Source organism: Protopterus annectens, chromosome 11.part0 (genome assembly GCF_019279795.1).
Source record: "Protopterus annectens isolate FY-2018-M chromosome 11.part0, PAN1.0, whole genome shotgun sequence".
Taxonomy (NCBI): Eukaryota; Metazoa; Chordata; order Ceratodontiformes; family Protopteridae; genus Protopterus; species Protopterus annectens.
The window spans coordinates 388,970,375-388,991,435 of NC_056745.1; the positions used below are offsets into that span (position 1 = coordinate 388,970,375).

Genomic DNA, 21,061 nt, shown 5'->3' on the forward strand with positions numbered 1-21,061 from the left:
AATGTTACTCATGATGTCTTGGGACATGTGGACAACACTACTTAACAAACAGAAAAAACATATCAGAATATAAGGCAGGATGTACTGATGATGTGTCCAAAAACAAACAGAAAGATGTGTTGGTATAGTAGTCATTTATGTAAATAATGTTAAACTACTGATATCAGTGGAATGTGCCCATACACCTGCCCTACAGCATATAGTGCTCTCTAAGACTATAAGTGTCACCAGGAAGGAGGCCAGCACTTCCATGAACCCATGCACAATGCACATAGAAGAGCAGCCAATATAACAGTTGCCTTCTAAAGGGAATGTATGTCAAACCATAGCACAGTGTCAGTGTTAAGGATCAACCGACCCTTCCAAGTATTTTACTGGCCCTGATGGAATACAGTTTTGAAATGTTCCCACAATGGAGTGGACCGTTCGCATAAAAACTCTAAGAGAATGAAGAAAAATGGCTAACACTGAATACAGCTGCCAATCTGCAGGGACACTGGCTTATCTTGAATTTGGATGATGGATGGGATATTTCTCTCTAACTCCGCAGTATGCAGTTAGATGCATTCAATTTGTGTACTCCATTTAATTTGCAGTAAGTCCCTATTTGCAGTCTCAGTGTTGTCACATAAAGTGGAAAACACATACAGCATGCTGTTAAGTGGGCTGAGGGAGTTGGTGGTCACTGGAATGGCAGCAATTAAGTCAGTAAAGGCTCACTTTGTACTAGCTCAGATGAAAGGCTATAACTTTAACCCCAGCCAAGTTCTATACAAATAGATACAAGCCAAGCCTTTGTCTAGTACAGTTGTGAATCCATTCAATCTGCATTCAAACTAACTACTAGCACTATCTTACATGCCTCTGCAAGGCATCACCGTTACAACAAAAGGCACCACATGAGAAACTACTACAGGCCAGTCAGTTTTGAGGGTTTTTTTTTCTGTTGAGAACTACATGTTGGGTAAGCCTCACATGACTGGACCAAGGCTCTCAAAATATATTTTTATCCTCACAAGTGTGACCCCTGTTTCTGTAAACTATGTGATTTCTTAACAGCTACATTTCCAGTGACAGACTGTTGTTGAATCATAGAACCACGACCTCCACCTATTACTAAGAAATTCTGCGTCCAGTCCAGCAGAAACATGACAGAATGCATGAAATGAGAGAGTGTAGGGTATAGTTGTTCTGTAGCCACCTTTCCCTTGAAGAGAAGAAGGTAGGTTTTCAAGAGTGTCCAGGTCCTTAGAGTGCTGCATGTGCATAAATACCATGGTGTGTGTCAATTCCTTCACACTCAGGCTTGTAGTCTTTATTTGTAGTTGTGGTGCAGCTTCCATACCCTGAATATACATAGATTTGCTGTGTACTACAGTTATTGTCGGTTTGACAATGCTGCAGACACACCTTTTTGCTTCCCATCATGCCCTCTTCTGGTGCTGTGTACATATTTGCATTTGTTATTCATGTAAATGTATACATTTTGGTATAAACTCCATACTCTGATGTTGGCTGTGTGAACTTACCATAGTCTGTGGTTAGGTGTATTTGTTTACTTTTACACATACCTACATGGGAAGGACACGGGTGAACAGCACTTTTGCCTGCATCCTGACATCATGCCATGCATTACGCAGTTATCATGTACATGTACCAGGAATCCTATGCCAAGGTCTGCACTGGGATATCTTAATTCTATGCACTTCTCCTTGGGACTTTATATGTACAAGTAGTGTTATGCCAAGTCCTGCACCTGGGTTGCAACTATATTTAGTGCAGTACCCTGTTGTTCTTCATAAGAAGCACCAAGTTTTGCCCAATATCTGCATATGCCAGCATTTGGATTTGATGCAGTACAATCAGCCTTTTCACAAACATTGTAATAAACCTCCTCTGACCTCTATGCAGTGTGCTTTGAGTCTTTATATGTACCTGCAGTACTGTGCCATGACCTAAATTGGGGCCCAGTACAAATAAATTGTGCCTCATTTATTCAACACAGGATTATTCAAACTCAAAGCTTTTAAAACCTTGGGAGGTCGACAGCTACACTTCGAAGGTGGCAAAACCCAAAATATTTTTCTTCAGAGGAGCAAGCCCCCCTTGAACCTCCTCTCCCGACATGTCAAAAAAACCCACGTGTGTGTGTGTGTGTGTGTGTGTGTGTGTGTCTGTATTTATAGGCATTTATATATTTACATATAGTCCAGCCAGTTAACTGGTCAGCATGCCACATAAACAAAGATATGCTATAATCAATAAACAACTAAAGGATTATATTTATTACGAAAATACATAAACTTTATGTGGATTTACTGCATAACTGCAATAAGGCACTCCATGATGCAATTTGTTACATGTTTGCTCTTGCAATAAGGTTATATCTTCTACCTTCTCTTATTATCTACATCACATGAAACTCACTATGCCTTGTACAGACTACGAACTCAGTGCAAAAATGTACTTAATTATTGCATTTGTTACTGAGGCAATCCAGTCTGAAACAGCCTTTTTCCACTACAGGTCAGGAGAGAAAATCTACAAGTAAAACATCTATTTATCTGGACAGCAATAACACAGGTCTTTTCAGATAAATAATACAATGAGCCACGGCTACAGTTCAAATGAAGAGATACACATGAAGCCCTGAACTGTGAGATACTAAGACGCTCTGAACAGTGAGTTATTGTCAGTAACAAGCTTTTCATCAAAAAGAGAAAAAACATTTTTATTTCAATTCTGCTTAAATATTTTAGTTGCACTTATAGTGACCTGTGTAGTGATACTTCTTTATATTTTTCTGCTTTTTTCTATGCTTTAACCAAAAAAAGTTATCTGTTTGCATTTTTAGTTTGTTCTGGGACCTTAGTCTTGCAGCTTAATCTGCAGTTGTGGGAAGATTATGTTTCTACATTATTAATGAACTTCTATCTCCACAAGTAGAATTACTTGTAAAATGCAGCTGTTTGCATGCTGGGCCATAGTCGTGTAGGTTCATTCACAGTTATGGCTGGCAGTAGTGCATATCTTCCATAACAGTGTTACTGGTAAATTTCTGCATAGCCTGGCGCCTTGAACTGTAGAAGAATTCTGTTGTGAAGTTATTGTTTTTCTGCTCCAGGATTTGTGCTTTAGTACTTTGCAGTTATACAGTTTTATATTCTGCTTATCATTTGCCTTTCTGATCCCCTGTTCTTTGTGGTTGCCTTACCCTTCACTGAGGTATTATGCTAAAGTTTTTAAAATAGCGCCAATATTTATTTATTTATTGACAACTGAGATCCCTCATAAAATCCTCCAAAGCTAGTTACGAAAATAAAATTGCCAAAGATTCCAAAGACAACCACAAGGCATTCTATAGCTATGTCAAGAATCTAAATGGCAATGCTCAGATCTGCTCTGAGCTTAAACAGAATGGCATTAAATATACTGATCCCAAGGATATTGCCAATATCCTGACAGATCGATTCAGTGCCAACTTCAACCCCCTCTCACCCCCTAAATGGCCCATCTCAATACTGGAAGATTGCCAAATTCCGGTAATAACGGCCACACAGGTAAAAAACGCATGCTCCAAAGCTAAGAATACAGCATCCATGAGACCAGATGACATCCCGGGCTGTGTACTACATGAACTGCAATATAAACTGGCACCTCACCTAAGTGTCATGTTTAATCATAGCCTCACCTCAGGTTTCGTGCCCACTGAGTGGTGCAGAGCTACAGTTATTCCACTCCACAGGGGGGATCCACCTTGGATCTCGGAAACTACCGTCCCATCAGTCTGACGAGCCTTATCTGCAAGGCCATGGAGTGTATTATCATGGAACTTATAAACAAAGACATTGGCAACCTTCAAACACTGGACCCCACCCAGTTTGGGTTCATGAAGGGCCGATCTTGTCTCCTGAACCTGAATGACTTCTTCGAATCAGTCTCCAGAGCCATGGACAAGGGTAAGGTGGTCCACACAGCCTATCTAGACCTTGCCAAGGCCTTTGACACCATCCCCCACTCTGGAATCATAGATAAATGTACTAAGCTGGGCATTAATCCCTACGTCACCCAATGGGTTGCTAACTGGCTTACTGATAGAACTCACACTGTAAAAGAAGTCGACTCCAAATCCAGCTCCAGACAAGTGACAAGTGGAGTACCTCAGGGTTTAGTCCTAGGACTGCTCTTGTTTGGCATCTACTTCTCTGAATTACAGGCCAACACTAAGGGACTTTGGCTAACAAAGTTCGCAGATGACTGCAAACTGGGAGCCATTATTGAATCCCCAAATGATGTGGATACTCTACAAAAGGGACTTACAGAAACAGATGCTTGGTGCCAGAGCCATGGACTCAAGCTCAATGCCAAGAAATGTATAGTTATCCCCTTTGGGAAAAAACATGTATCCATGAATTACCATATAGGTGGCAGTACACTAAACACCGAAAGTGTGATAAGAGACTTAGGGACACAGGTGGACAGTGGTCTCACCTTCGATAACCACATCGCCACAACAGTCAGGAAATCCTTCTATGTGGCACACCTCATCACTAAGGGCTTTTCATCCAGAAAAAAAGAGGTCATTGTCCCACTGTACTCATCCCTCATTAGACCCATTATAGAATACAACGCCCCGTTTGGTATGTACCTCTGAAGACATCTGCAACAACTGGAAAGGCTGCAGAAATACCTCACTAAAAGAATCACAGGCCTAAAGCAGATGCCCTATGCTCACCGCCTTAAAAAACTCCAGCTATACTCTGTCGCGTATCGTCTACTCATAGGCGATCTCTGCTTAACATACAAGGCCATGTCAAACTCAGAGCTGTTGGACATGCTACACTTAAATAAATCCCAATCCCTCAAAGCCACACATTCCAGGGATCTAAACCTTGTCATCACAATAAACAAAATATGCTGGAGGGATAGGTTCCTGACGCAGAAACTCCCCAGACTCTGGAGTAGATTGCCCATACATGTCAAGCAGAGTGCCTCTTTGGCCCTCTTCAAAAGGAACCTTGACGATTGGATGGGAGAAAGGAAATTCACCCCAGGGATCATGTCAGTCACCCTGCTAGACAGGGGTCCAGGGAAGTAAATAATGTGGGAAGAAATAGCCAGGGAATTGTTATGGTTAGGCTTGTATAGGCCCTAGGGCTGATAGCCTAGTACCAACCTATGAACCACTCAAGCAACCCACACAGAAGGCCATAACTTGGTCTTTGACATTAATAGAACTTGTTGGCGGGATAGATTTGTGTCCCTAAGACTCCCCCATCTGTGGAATAGACTCCTTCTCCATGTCAAGCAGAATACCTCTGTAGCCTTATTTAAGAGGAACCTTGACAATGCAAGGGAAACAGAAACTACACCCCTGGGATACCACCTGTGTCCCTGCTGGACAGGGGAAACAGGCGCTGACTTTGAGGGAACATGGTTGAAATCCTTGGCTAGGCTTATAAGGGCCTCCATGCCAATAGCCTAGTATCATCCTATGAACCTATGAATCTGGTGACCAGGAAAGTCCGACTGGGTCAGGAACCCATTTTCAGTGGAGGCCCGATAAGAAAAGTGCCAAAGAACAATACAAACATAAAAACATAAAACAAATAGTTGTAGCTCAATGTAGAAATACAAAAGATTAGTAGTATTTACAATTTAACACAGCATGCATAAATGTCTAGACATAGTGCAAAATTGTCATGAATAAAGACAACATTTGCAGCAGAAAACTGTAGAGGAATATTGGTTTTATTTGACTGGATCCCTCTCTAGCTAGCCTGCTTCTTTCTTGAATTGTTTCTCAAGCATCCCATCCTTTTCCGGTTGTGATTTTAAAAGGCTGTGCCTCTGGCCTCTGCCCCACATGGTAATCTGATTTACAAAGCCCCTCACTCTCCCCTTTCGTTGCTACTGCCTGTTATATAAGCTATTTAAGAACTCTTCCACCCATTGCTTTCCATAGATCCATCCTAGAAAGCAAATTTTCCCTATAGAGTGGTTCATAAAACTGTACCCTGTACAGCAATAAGTATAAAGCAAATAACTTCACTTTAACAAACTTAGAGCAGCTAGATGGGTGTCGAGTGGCAATACCAACAGATTTAGTAGAATTCAGTATTGTGTAAGCATTGAAGTTAGTAAAATTTAGTACTGTTTAGCTTAATCTGTACCAACAAAGCATGCTTAATAGAGTTCTAATGCCAATATAGCACCCCACTGTAGCTCACCAAAGGACTGGACGACATGAATATGCAATTTCCCAACAACTCTGTAGCCAACTTGTTGGATATGGGCATTTTGAGACAATGTAGCAATTTGTCTTGTGTTTACTGTCAACCACTATTCCTTAAAGAAATAGACACAGCATGTGTATTACACAATGACACTGGAGGATAAACTCTTGCATAGAAGCACACATCAGATTTTCAAAACCACTCACACAACACCCATCTGACACAGCACATAACACACAAATAGACTAATGTACAATGAAACACTTAAAAGCTATGTTCCTAAAGAACAGTGATCACGTAGGTTGCCCATTGGCAAAGCTATGCCTCAGCAAGTCCAAAGGCACTCAGAAAAAATAACACCTAATGCCACACATACAGTCGTACTCAATGGAGCCCCAAACACTAAGGCTCCTAAGGCAATCAAACACACTCACCAGGACTTTTGTCATATAGAATTCCATTGTAAGACATACTGATGCCCCTCTAAAGGCTGAACATGGAGAAGATAACTATTAGTTGCTTATTTGGAGTCAGGATCCACCAAATCATGCAACACTCAGGTCATTAAGCCACAGGTACCTATGTGATTTCATCATTGTCCATGCAGGAGTAAATGACTTGAGATGTACTTCACTGGACTATGTGAAGAGAAATTTATTATTATAACATTTTAATATGTATTCATATATATTTTTTGGTGTAATGCATTACATGTTTCTATATTTTAAAAATAATATTTTTATTGAAATGTAATTTACTGAGTTTAGTAAAGGGTAACCCGATGACACTTTAAGAATGATATGAATTGGCATTCAAGAGGTAATATACCTTTAAGACTATTAATTTATTAAATTATGTAGTTAAAGTGAAGATTTAAATATAGGGCAAGGATTGTATTTTAGATTTGTTTCTGAATAAGTCCACGATAATGTTAAGTGGACAAAAGTACTTCACCTTGCTTTTATGGAATAAATAAATTGTGTTTTTATTCACTTGTTGAGTTTTTTGACATATTTGGAGCAGTTTTATTTTTATAGTTGAGCTTTTACCTGCTGATTTCTTCTTTGAGGGTTGCTCTATATGAAGAGAGACCTTTTGGAGCTCTCAGACTGTGTGCCTCAGGCTGGTAAGAGCCTCGTATTGAACAGCATATTACCATCACCAAGGATGATGCCATTATTTGAGCAAAAGATGAGAGATTTAAACAACTGGCTGTCTTTCTGCTATCATTCTAAGGGGAACCAGTATTGGTCAGTTTGGTAGGATATGGTCAACAGACCACACTGATTTGCCAAGGATGGTCTGCACCTGTCTCCTCTAGGCTTTCAAATACCGGCTAGAATTTTATCCACCTCATAGTGTTTTTTGTAGGTAATGCCAAATTGACAAACCTACAGACATAGCAACATCAATTCAACTGAACCTCTAGATCTTACTGCTCAATTCCAGGAGCCTAAATAAAAAACTGCATTCCCTCCATGTCCTTCTCCCATTCAAGAATATAGACATTTATGCAGTTACCGAGACATGGTTTAAAATGGTACAGAGTACTCCAACACTGCAAGTTTTTAGTGCCTTCCATATTTTTAGACCAGTGGCTGCACAGGCAAGGGCTAAAGGTGTAGGTGTTTTGCTATACATCAATAACAAGCATACCTCTAGGTTGGCGAAACAGGATGACGTGCTGAAGTTCCTCCATCTGCAGATTAGCACAGACAAAATCCCGTACCATATCCTCGCCAGCTACAGGTCACCCTCCATATCCCAAGAAACTCACAATGCATACCTGTACCTAATGGAGACCCTTACCATCCAACCTAATGGTCAACTGATGGGAGAATTTAATTACCCTTCTATAGAATGGGAATCCTACATGGCCTGAAGTCTACAGGCACAGAGATTCCTGGACTTTGCAAATACAAACACACTTGGCCAAACAGTGAATATGCTCACTACAGGCTCCAACATACTGCACTTTGTACTCACACATATGGGAGAACATTCTGCCCCTTCCCAATGCCTTGTTCTCTCAAGAAAGGTCTGACCGTAAAGCTGTCCCATTCAAAATAAAAAAAAAACTCCATAACTCCAGTAAATTCAGCAAAAGTTAGAACTATTCCAAGCAAGATTAACTTTTATTAAGTGATGGTTTGTCAAAATTCAGTGCCCTTCCAAACTCAGAGCACACAGCAGCCTATGTCAATTTGTTCTTAGAAACTCTGTACAACCATTTCAATGGCTGAATAGAGGCTGCTGTACCTACCAGAAGTAAGTCTAGAACTAGACCCAGAAACAAACCACCTTGCTGGTATCACAAATTAAGCAGGATATACAGCAAAAGGAAAAAATACAGCAAAAATCAGGAAGGGAACTTCACATAAAGATAAAAACTCTTGCCAAACTAAACAACTAAGAGAGCTAATTCAGTCAAACAAAGCCAACTTTAAGGTTACGATAGCCTCTCAGGTGAAAGATCTTCATCTATGCCAGAAACCAAACTGGTGGTTAATGGTGTCACATTCACTAACTTGGCAATATAGTAAATCTGTTAGCAGACAAAATAAGTTCCAACTTTACCCTACTCTTAGCCCAAAGCATCCCCAAATAAATACCCTTAAACATAACCCCTCCAGCTATAACCAGAGAGCTTGCACTGGCTGTGCTCATTAAAGTCAAGAACACAGCCTCAGTTGGGCCCCAATAACATCCCATGATGCCTACTGAAAAGTCTAAAATATGACTTATCAGGACCCCTGGTGTCATTACTTAACTGTAGTCTTAAAACAGGCTTTGTGCCAGAAGACTGGAGGACTGAGACAGTCATCTCCTTCATAAGGGAGGACCTTCAACAGATCCTGGGAACTCCAGACCTATTAGTCTGACTAGTCTTATTTGCAAAGCCATGGAAAGAATTGTCATGGAAATTATCAACAAGGACATAGGAGACCTTCAGACATTGGATCTATCCCAGTTTGGATTTGTCAAAGGAAGGTCATGATTACTGAACCTGCTGGATTTCTTTGAAAAGGTCACTAAGACAGCAGATGAGGTGAAACCAGTGCACACAGTCTATCTAAATCTAGCTAAACCATTTGATATAATAACCACGCTCAGGCATTGTTAAAAAACATATGGAACTAGGCATAACCCCTTTATAACACAATGGATAGCTAGCTGGCTCACTGACAGGTCCCAAGAGATTAGGATCAATAAGGCCACCTCAACAGGGAGGTCAGTCACCAGTGAAGTCCTTCAGGGCTCTGTGCTGGGCCTGCTCCTCTTTGGCAACTACTTTTTGGAGGTCAAAGCAAATACCAAGGACCTTCTTGCTGGACAATTTTGCTGGGAGCAGAAATTACCACGGTGGTACAGCGGTAGGGTTGTTGCCTCACAGCAAGAGGTTCACCTGTTCGATTCTCGGCTGGAGTGCCTTCTCTGTGGAGTCTGCATGTCCATACCGCGGTCGAGTGGCCTCCGAAAGACATGTGTGAATGGGCATGCCTTCGTTGAAGGTTGGGCATCAGGCTGGCAACTCGGCACCATCAAAATCTACTGCCAATCATTAGCACAACAGAGTTCTGCTGTGGTGACCCCTAACCGGGAAAAGCCGAAAAGACAAACAACTGCAAACTGTGAGCAGTCATTGAATCCCCCCAAAATAGAACACCCTTCAGGAATATCTAACATAGAAAAAAATCTTGGAACCAAAGCTATGGCTTAAAACTCAGTGCCAACAAATACATTATAGTACCTTTTGGGAAGTACCACCCCCCCCCCCCGGTAACTACATCATCAATAAAATAACCCTAAAAGAAGATTCACTTGTCAAGGATCTGGGAAATCATGTAGATAGTAACCTAGCTTCCAATCAACATGTGTTGGCATCTAGGTCCAGAGAGGTCACAGTATCACTCTACTCAGGCCTCATCAGATCCATCATAGAGTATGCTGCCTCTTTTGGTGTGTACCTGACCAGACACATGGAGCAAGTGGAACATCCACAAAGGTTCCTTAAAAAAAGAATACGGTAAATACACACAATGTCCTACTCCAAGTGACTCAAAGCCCTGTCTCTTTACTTTGCATTATACAGACCACTAAACATCTCTGGACTCCATTTTGCTCAACCTGTTGTACATCTGCAAAACAAACCATATCAGAACTACAAGATCAAAACATTTAAATTATGCTTGCGACATAAATAGGGCATGTTGGACAGACAGACGTCTTTCTCAGAGAATTCTCATTCTCTAGAACAGGCTCCCCACCCAGGTGAAGCAGAGTTCCTCCCTAACCTTATTTAAGTGCAACTTGGAAAAATGGATGGGTAACTGGAAATTCACTCTTGGTCTGGTTCCTATGTCTCCGAATAGAGAGAGGCAGTTATTAAATCACTCTCTCTCTATATAACAAACTTGTAGGCAACATTTTTCGTTGCTTATAAGGGCACAAGTGGTTGTTAGCTTAGTATACACCTTTGAACCTATAAACCTAAACAGTTTAAAATAACACAGTGATACATAATTCAGCTGTGAAATATACTTCACACTATGCACAAGTGTAGTTTGAAATAAATTACATGAAAAAATACAGAGATACATATACACACCCAAACATACAAATATAGCAAAAATTTGAATACACAAGAGATTTTTTTTTAATTTGCCAATACCTTGTCAACACGATCTGACTGTACTCCATAACGACCTCCAAAACCCTTAGCATAATCTGAAAAAATAATAATTAGAAGAAAGTTACCATACATAAGAATCAGGGTAATTATTTAACAGTGATCCCCCTACAATCACAAGTCTCCAGACCTTTTTACAGGATTCAGCTAAGAACATCATTTCTAGATTTTCCAAAAAAAGGATGTGTGTTGTCAGCCCAATAACATGAAGTATGAGGATGCTGCATCTACTAAGCAATATAACAGGAAGGTTGTGGAAAACCACAGCTTGGAGGATATTAGCTCTGCATTAATATACAAGTAATATGTGGTGCTTCACATGAGGAGCCACTGTCTTGCAGGTTAAAAGTCAGTGATTCAAATACTACTCTCCATTTCATGGAAGGTTGCAGTGTAGTACAGGTAACAAGCCAATGTGATAAATACCACGTACTATTTATGCAACTTAGCAATACAGTATAAATTATTAGTCACTGAGTCAAACACTGAATATTGTCTAATACTGTGATATACTGTCATTTTACATGAGGACAACATTATCAAGCAGATGGCATGTCAGGTGACAGAATACTGGGAGCCTAGATTGTGAGGTAGCATGGTATTACAGGTAAAAAGTGCTCTTGTTTTATGAGAAGCAGCATACCATACAGGATATTCAGGATATTCTTCACTGAATGAAACGCTGCATGCAACATGTAACATGCCACTTACAGCTACAGCAGAGGATTAAGGCTATGAACTGTTAATGAGTTGCGTCCTGTAGGCCAGGGTTTGAAACATTCAACCAAACAGTGCTCTAAGCAACACGGAAATAGAGTGAGGCTCCTCAATGGACTCCTGAACCACGTACCAAGTAACTACATATGAACCTAAAAATAACAGGTCATTGAGTAAAACACTCCTCTGAGTCATGTGAGATAGCATTGTATTATTGGTTACAGGTTGCCAATTCGCTACATCTAGATTATGAGAACGAAAACTACAAGCATTCCTATTCTGAACTCACTGCTGTTTTGTATACAGGATTCATTCCGTTTTGACAAGCATATGACAATACATTGTTATACACTAATTTGTATTCACATATGAGTACCTGTTTGGGATTCGTGGGGTTTCACTTGCTCCTGGTGATCCCAGCCATGGGCCACTTTATCTACTCGATCCTTCTGCACGCCAAATTTCCCTCCAAACCCTCTGCTATGATCTATAATCAAAAAGAAACAATGAACTACAGTGAAAAGACAGGCAGAAATTTGTTAATTATGAAATGTAATTCCTCAGTACTGCCATCCCTGTAGTGTCTTATGTCAGACAGTTCACAAGTGGTACGTATCTAACAGACTGGAGTCTACTTCTCAAGGGCTACTCAAGAGAATATATTGGGTCAGTTAGAAAGAAAAAAATAATAAAATCCTTTGCACTTGTAGTTACAAGTGAAATTACTCAAGTCTTAAATTAACAAAACATAGGTTTGCAGCTGCGTTCCTTGACAAATATGTATGCATATCTTTTAACAGTTTGATATGCTGATCTGAAGATTTACTAACACCAGGTAAACCGTGCACTTATGTTTTTGACTCCTGTTTCAACATAATAATTAAAGTACTTGAATAACCATTCCAACTGATGTGTAAAATGACAACATGCTTTTGTATGTGCAGCGTTTACTCAGAACACATGCAGGGCAACAATACCTGCTATCCTGCACACCTTATAGGGTCACTTACAGTAAACAAGCAGGAAGTGAGTTCCTGTTAATGTCCTGAACACTGGATACAGATCTATAATGACCTTAAGATCTCAGCAGTTGTAAAGGTGGATAAGCACATCAAAAGGATGGGGATTCCCCAGTTTTCTTGGATACACCTAGACAAAAAGCTCTAGACTTCCAGCCTGTCAAACCAGTATGGTTGCAGGCTTGTACTTTTGGAACCATTTTATCCAGAGTTATTCAAAGACTTGTAGTGATAGACTACTAGATAGACTACTAGACTGTTGGGACTCACTGGTACAGAACCAGTGATTCCCAATAATCTCTACTGGAGAACCTTCAGATAAGAGGCAGTCATGTGAAACACATATGGCACTTGAATTATGGTAAAAGTACAACTTTGCCACTGTTACTTTGACTAATTATTCCTCCTTACAACCATTCCTACATACCCTATGTGGTTAATGCCCCCCAGCCCCCATTAGGGAAACCACAGTAAAAAATTTCTCCAAAGCCAACTTCACGCTTCTTAAGACAGAAGTGGCAAACTTCACGACACCCATGCTGACGGACAATAGAGGTATGACTGCTGAATCCTACACGAATGCACTTTATAAACACTTACATGAGTGCATGGATCGTGCAATCCATAACAGAACCAAGATGCTATCCTCCAAAAAAAGGAAGCCAATCTGGTGGTCCCCTGCCATAAACAAACTCTACAACAGAAGAAAGAAACTGTTGCAAAAAAGAGTAAAATCCCATGATTGGAGAAACTCCCAGGTCAGCTTCAGTAAGAAGCTGAGATCCCTCATAAAATCCTCCAAAGCTAGTTATGAAAACAAAATCGCCACTGACTGTAAAGACAACCACAAAGCATTCTATAGCTATGTCAAGAATCTCAATGGCAACACTCAGATCTGCTCTGAGTTACAGCACAATGGCACTAAATATACAGAACCAACAGATATTGCCAACATCCTGGCAGATAGGTTCAGTGCTAACTTTACCCCTCTGTCATCCTCTAAAGGGCCCATCTCTATACCAGAAGAATGCAAAGTTCCTGTAATCACAGCTGCACAGGTAAAAAACACACTATCCAAAGCCAAGAACACAGCATCCTTGGAACCTGACGACATCCCAGGCTGTGCTCTACAAGAACTATGGAACGAACTGGCACCCCACCTAAGTACCATGTTCAATCATAGCCTCACCTCAGGCTATGTGCCCACTGAATGGTGCACAGCGACAATTATCCCACTCCACAAAGCGGGAGCCACCACAGACCCCGGAAACTACCGCCCCATTAGCCTAATGAGCCTGGTCTGCAAGGCTATGGAGCATATCATCATGGAACTTATAAACAATGACATTGATAATCTCCAAACTCAGGACCCCACCCAGTTCGGGTTTGTAAAAGGCAGATCATGTCTCCTAAACCTGATAGATTTCCTTGAAGCAGTCACCAAAGCCGTAGATGAGGGTAAGGTGGTTCATACAGCCTATCTAGATCTCGCCAAGGCTTTTGACACCATCCCCCACGCTGGAATTATAGATAAACTCACTAAACCAGGTATAAATCCCTATGTCACAAGATGGGTTGCCAACTGGCTCACTGACAGAACCCACACTGTGAAAGTAGCAGACTCCAAATCCAGCTTCAGACCAGTGACAAGTGGAGTACCACAGGGTTCAGTCCTGGGTCCTCTCCTGTTTGGTATCTACTTCTCTGAAGTACAGGCCAACACAGAAGGTCTTTGGTTAACGAAGTTCGCAGATGACTGCAAACTAGGAGCCATAATCAAAATTCCAAAAGATGTGGACATCCTACAAAAGGGCCTTGCTGAGACAGATGCCTGGTGTCAAAGCCATGGTCTCAAGCTCAATGCCAAAAAGTGCATTGTCATTCCTTTTGGTAAAAACTCAGTACCCATGAACTACAACATAGGTGGTAGTCTACTTAACACCGAAAGTGTGATAAGAGACCTTGGGACACAGGTGGACAGTAGTCTCTCCTTTGATAATCACATCGCCACAGTAGTCAGGAAATCCTTCTATGTGGCACACCTCATCACAAAAGGTTTCTCATCCAGGAAAAAAGAGGTCATTGTTCCCCTCTACTCATCACTCATTAGACCCATTATAGAGTACAATGTCCCTTTTGGTATGTACCTCACAAGACATCTACAACAACTGGAAAGGCCACAGAAATACCTCACAAAGAGGATTACCGGCCTCAAAGAGATGCCCTGTGCAGACCGTCTCAAAAAACTGCAGCTTTACTCCGTTGCATATCGCCTACTCAGAGGCGATCTCTGCCTAACACACAAAGCTATGTCAAACTCAGAGCTTTTAGACATGCTCCGCTTAAAGAAATCCCAATCCCTATGAGCTACACGCTCTAGGGACCTAAACCTCGTCACCACAATAAACAGAACATGCTGGAGGGATAGATTCTTGTCCCAGAGACTTCCCATACTCTGGAACAAACTACCTATCTATATCAAACAAAGCTCCTCATTAGCACTGTTCAAGAAAAATCTTGATGATTGGATGGGAGATAGGAAATTCACCCCGGGGATCACTTCTGTGGCTCTGCTCGACAGTGGCACAGGAAAATCATTTTCTTGGGTGGCGAAAGCCAGGGTACCTTTGGCTAGGCTTATATAGGCCCTAGGGCCAATAGCCTAGTACCTACCTATGAACCTATGGTTCATCTGCTCTTTACTAGATAGCTGCATACAGTGGGATAAAAGACCACTCTCTCAGAGTCTGAAATGAGGAATGTTCTATTTTACTGATCATGGAATATTTGTACTCGAGTGGACAACCAGAATGAAGAGTTACTATGACTGTCACTAGGACCTTGTAAGAAGAAATGCTGTCATTTCACTTTAGGACCACATTGTCAATCAGATAGTAGGTCAGGTGACAGAATACTGGGGAGCTTACACATTCTTCTGTAAAATGGATGTCGTTGAAAACTGACACATTCAGAATAAGTCAACAGAGAAAACTTATATGGATGCATACTAACAAGGCCACTGGTATGTTAACTACTTCATGGAGGTGCGTGTAGGTCATAGTAAATCTATCTCAGTGGATACAAATGGTAACACTGTAACACTATTCACTGCTATGGATAACATAAGAGTTGCTTGAATATCGGGAACCTTTATTTTGTGCCACTTCTTTAATTGTTCCAAGGCTGTGGGAGTCCAACCAAGAAACGGCTGTATCAAATAGCCAGAAGTCTCTGGAGTGTGAGTGTACATAGCTCTCAACCTTCTATCTCTAAAATGAGGAACACTAGCCCTCATAATGTGGAACAAATAGGCAAAATGTGGAACACATACTAATGGCTTACTAACAACTTCAACTAGGAAGGTCATAGGATGGTTAAAATACGCTGGTTTTACTTATAAAAAAGATCTTTTAATGAATTCATATGATTAATTTCGATTTACAATGGATTTCACTTAAAAATTTCATAACACTGAATGTGTGACACAGTCTTTCAATGTGGAACTTTGAGGAAATTCGAGGAAGTGAACTTTTTAAGACCCCAAATGAGGCATGTTCCACGTAATGAGGTACACTTGAGAGGTACGTGCGTGTAAGCTTCTACTGTCACAAAGATATCACTGATGGAAAACAAGTCAAGCTCCAGGTAAAAAAGTGTTAAAGCTGTAACAGGCTTTACGGTTCTTCTTTACTCCAATGAAATCAAAGTAAATCAGCAATTATACACACACTGAGTAGCATTTTAAACAACTAGCTCAAGGCAATGCTGACTTGTCCAAGTTTTCCTGCATCCAAGCATCAGTTAACTGACTTTTGGACAATATTTTCAAGTAGCAGCTGCATTCCCTCTCTCCTTTGCTTCCCAGTGTCCTTGGCATATCTACAGTATTAATAGTAAGCTGAGGGTACATTCACAATTGCTGCAATTTTAAAATCTATCCTCTTATCTTACATTTATCCAGTCTTCCTTTATTCCTGTGAAACCAAAAGGACAAGAAGTCACACCAACTTTCTCTGGGGAATACTACTCTGTATAACCACCTTTATTCCATATTGCACTACATTCTATTCTGTATTTTTGTCTCCTTGAATTGCAAACTGTAACTCATACATACCACTAGCATACACAGTCACACATTTGATAAGCTAAGTTTTTGAGTACGCAGAATACCATATGTGACTACTTAATCACCAAATACCTCTTATGTATGAGAATTACACCGGTACAACTTTTTCATACGCCATGTAATTTAGTATGCAAGTCTCTTGTGAGTCCTAAGCACGATCTATTAATATCTCAAGTGGAAAGAACAGGGGCCAAGGATGAGGTCCAGGGACAGGAAGTGGTATATGCACTGACTAAAAAGAAATATGGAAAAATAGAATAGAAGGCTGCTTGCTTAACTGATTTTTTGACAGTAAACAGCATTATTATTGCATAATAGAAGAACCTTTTTAGAGCTTGTTATCTTCACTTTATTTTGATTTTACAAATAATGCAATGTTAATTCAACAAATTAAAAGTAAAAAGCAAGATTTAAATGTTGGCCTTGTGCTGACATCTAGTGTTTCATAATGGAATATGAAGAAATGACTACAGACAGAATTGCCAAGAGACAACGTAGGTATTAATGTAATGTATGTAAGTCCCTTGAAAAGTTTTAGTATTAGGTAACAGTTATCAGAATGCAGTATTGTGAATTATCAATAGGTATATTATAAGACTGGATTCTATTATATTCTTAAACAAGGCAATACAGAGGTAAAAGTCTTAGGTGATAAATGTATGTCTAAACATGGTACAAGCAAAAATTCAATTTTTTAGTCAAACTGGATGAAGCATTTTAATGCATAGTCTTTGATTTTCAGTCAAGAAATTTTATTTCCTATTACTACAAAAATCTGATCACTATGAATTTTTAGGTGCAGATGGGAAAATCACTTTTTTAAATGGTGCCTCATGATTTTATGGTATCGTTTTGGTATTACTTTAGTGTTATAATAAGGATTAACTTCAGATAATTTTCATTTATAATTTAATTTTATTAGCTTAATTCTATGATTCTGTCTGGTCACAGTCATGCTTTATTTTTATTACTTTTTTTTTTTCTTGTCTAATTCTAACAGTAGTGTAGTTCATTTCTAGATCTTTGAGTTATGTATTGTATTTGGTTATAGTTGTTTTATGAGGTTTAACTCTGTACTTTCTGTGTGGGCATAGTGGTGTTCTGTACATTATTCTAGCAGGTCCACAGAAAACCATGGCTGACAAAAGGACAGATCTGTTCTAGATTCATGCTTCCTTAAGAATAGCGCACAATATACAGTCCTTACTGTGACTGTTACCCATGCAGATAGTGTCTGTGAATCTAGCTGACAGAGAAAACTCCCATGCCAATTACAAGAACTTTAATGACAGGCTTTCTTCTGTGAAATAATTTATAGTTCAATATTTTAAAGCCCATCTTCAGAGTTTCTTAAACTGCTTAGCCAATATTGAATGAATATGTCTACCTCATTACTCACAGTGGCATTCTCCAACTAGCGTTAGTATTAATTGTTACACTACAGTTAGAAACTACCTCCACATATGGCCAAATTCCTGGATCCCAAAGCCTATCATTTTTTCATTCATATTCAACACTTTAAATGCAAGGCAGTGTAATGCTTATATGCACAGTAATATGTCTCTCCATTTCTTGCAATCCAACTGCACAAGTCCACAATGAATATGTTTTTGGCAGGTACTTAATTAATAATTAATGTTAACTAATTAACTAAAACTAATACAACTACTGTACTAATGACAGGAGTATCATATGCTTCTGCATACTTGACAAAACAGTTGACAACCATGCACAAACACTTAAACATAAGAATTTGAGAACAGATCAAAGTTATATAATAAATGTGTTTAACTTTGACTACTCTGGAAAAGAATGGACATATACATATATTATTTAACCACTGGAATGGCATTTTGCAGTGGATAACTTTTGGGATTTCCTAGCCTCATGTACATTTATGAAATTTCCTTAACTCTGTTCTGATTGTTTTTCCAGAACATGCGTGCTTTTTGCTGATGCACTTCATGACTTAACGTATCAAGCACAAGGGTGGCACAGCCCCAGTACAATCAAGATCAATGTCCATGCACCGACTGGGCACAACCAGAAGGACACAAATAGATCCATAAGAATATAACATTAAATACTAGCCATGTTACAGGGAAAGCCATCTACTGATGTCAAATAAAGGGGCAATCAGATTACAAGGATAGTGGTATCATAATATGCAGCCAATGCAAAGGACCCTCTCATGGATCATTGATCATCTGATAGGATAAATATACACATAGCTGTTATATCTTACCCCAAAATGCTCTCAGTAATAGAGAAGTGCCAAAAAGAATCTTACACAATAAAATTAAATCTCACTTGGGAGTCAAAGTCAGAAGAAAGCCAAAAGGCAAGGTTTCAAAAGTTTAATATGCTTTAAATTTTACAGATGCCAAAGGAAGCTTGATTCCTGAAATCACGGTCTGAACAATAATGCTTGGAAGAGATGTGCAATGATAATTAACTGATGGGGCAATACTGTCTGCAGTCAACACATTCCTGATAAAGGCACTAGAAACAGCAACACCCCAGGTGGTAAAATACAAAACACTTAATTCATTTGGAAAGGGATTGCTTAGCCACTGCAAGCCCTTCTTTAACCAAGGCAAAGGTGAAAATCAGCTGGTCTGCTTTCCTATATTCACACAACCTCTCTGGGTTAAGGCTTAGCTAACTGTTCATGTCAGGAGTATGGAGGGCTCTTGGAACCCTAGATTCTGGCACAAGAAAGAAAAAGGAAAGATAAATGCAATGATTTAAGGACAGGTCTGGGATCACATTCAGGAAAAAACATTCTAAAAGATAAATTTCAAAACCCTGAACCTACATAGTTCAGATCAATATGAAACAGATTGCTCAGTCATATGGTTCATGTTCCCCAGGAGGAGGAGAGTTTTTTTAAGTGGCACTGGCCTGTGCTGGCCAACAGTTCTATCGTCCATGTGGTTGTGATGTGCAAAGATGCATGACACGTATGCTGACTGCGAAATAATGAAAATTATACCCTTGCATAAGGCAGTCAGAATCACTTGCAGCCTGACTCAAGTTGTGAAACAAATATTTTCCACCCACATGGACAACCTCTTCTACTTAAAGAGTATACTTTTTCAGCTGCAGTCACCTCTGAAAGTTTGTATGGAAAATCTAGCAGGAGGAGATCATCTAAAGAAAAAGCCAAACCAAAAGGTGCAGACAACTGCTTGCTGTACCAACTAAGGGGGCTTCCAGGGCTTGTACTGGGATAGGTTTCTATCTGCACTGGCAGGGACCTGAGAACCTGAAACCACACATTTTTCCTTTTAATTTAAATTTAAATTGTATTTTTATTCTTTCTCTTGTCCTCTACCTACTATCAAGCCCCCACACCCCGCTGATACACATCCATTTCTAACATACGCAAACAAGCAGGCACACACTGATACACACATACACATACACTCAGATACATGCACACACTTATATAGATCTGTATCCTCATGCACATATTCACCTTTACCAAGCAATTTTCTAAAAGTACAATGTGTGTAATATTCTATATATAAGCAAGGGACAAAAATCAAACAAATTATAAGTAAAAGATAAAATTACAATAAAGCTCATCAAAAATGAATACAAAGGTCATTTGCATGTGTAATACTGCTCTCCAGTGTGGACATTATAGGAAAACAATGGACCTTATACGTGAGGGAAGCTCTTTGCTTACAGCATCAGGCCTTACAATACCCCTGAGCATTCTGTTATTTCCATATAATTCTTACCCTGTCAGGCAATATTGCTTATGTGACTTGTCTTTTAATACACATATTAAAAAATGTTCAACAATAATAGCAACAAAAAGGACGTATAAAATATATGATCAAAGAACACAACAAAATATAACTCGTAGCATGGTGAAGAACTCTAATAAAAACAATTCTAACTTTCTTAATATTTCAAATGAATGACAAAATGCAAACAATATATAAGCTTGTAGCTGCAAAATTATTAATAGCTCAAGCACTGATACTCCTACTGAATAACCCACGTCATGACTCTATATTCTGTAGGTACTGTTTTTTCTGTTCTGAATATATTAGGTACCATGTCTGAGATGTTAAATTTTACAACTTTATACACATAGGTCATATGTAAATACTAGGCTAGCTGCCCCTGTGGGTCATTTTAAGCCTAGCCAGTTTCTCTTTTTGTGCTCAAAATAAACTCTCCTATTTGGTTATAGTTTGGGTTTACCCATCCCATGGTTGATAATTATGTATTCTCCCAATACGAATAACTGGGATCA

The 21,061-nt window shown here is 39.7% G+C and overlaps 1 protein-coding gene across 1 annotated transcript in view; it reads right to left on the reverse strand.

Moving 5' to 3' along the window:
* Positions 1-21,061, reverse strand: part of LOC122815409 (src substrate cortactin-like) — a 706,001-nt gene that overhangs the window by 243,329 nt on the left and 441,611 nt on the right. The window contains exons 9-10 of the mRNA XM_044087879.1: positions 12,020-12,130; positions 10,909-10,964 (exon numbers count right to left, since the gene is read on the reverse strand). Of these exons, the coding sequence (XP_043943814.1) occupies positions 10,909-10,964; positions 12,020-12,130 (167 nt within the window). The remainder of the gene's footprint in view (positions 1-10,908; positions 10,965-12,019; positions 12,131-21,061) is intronic.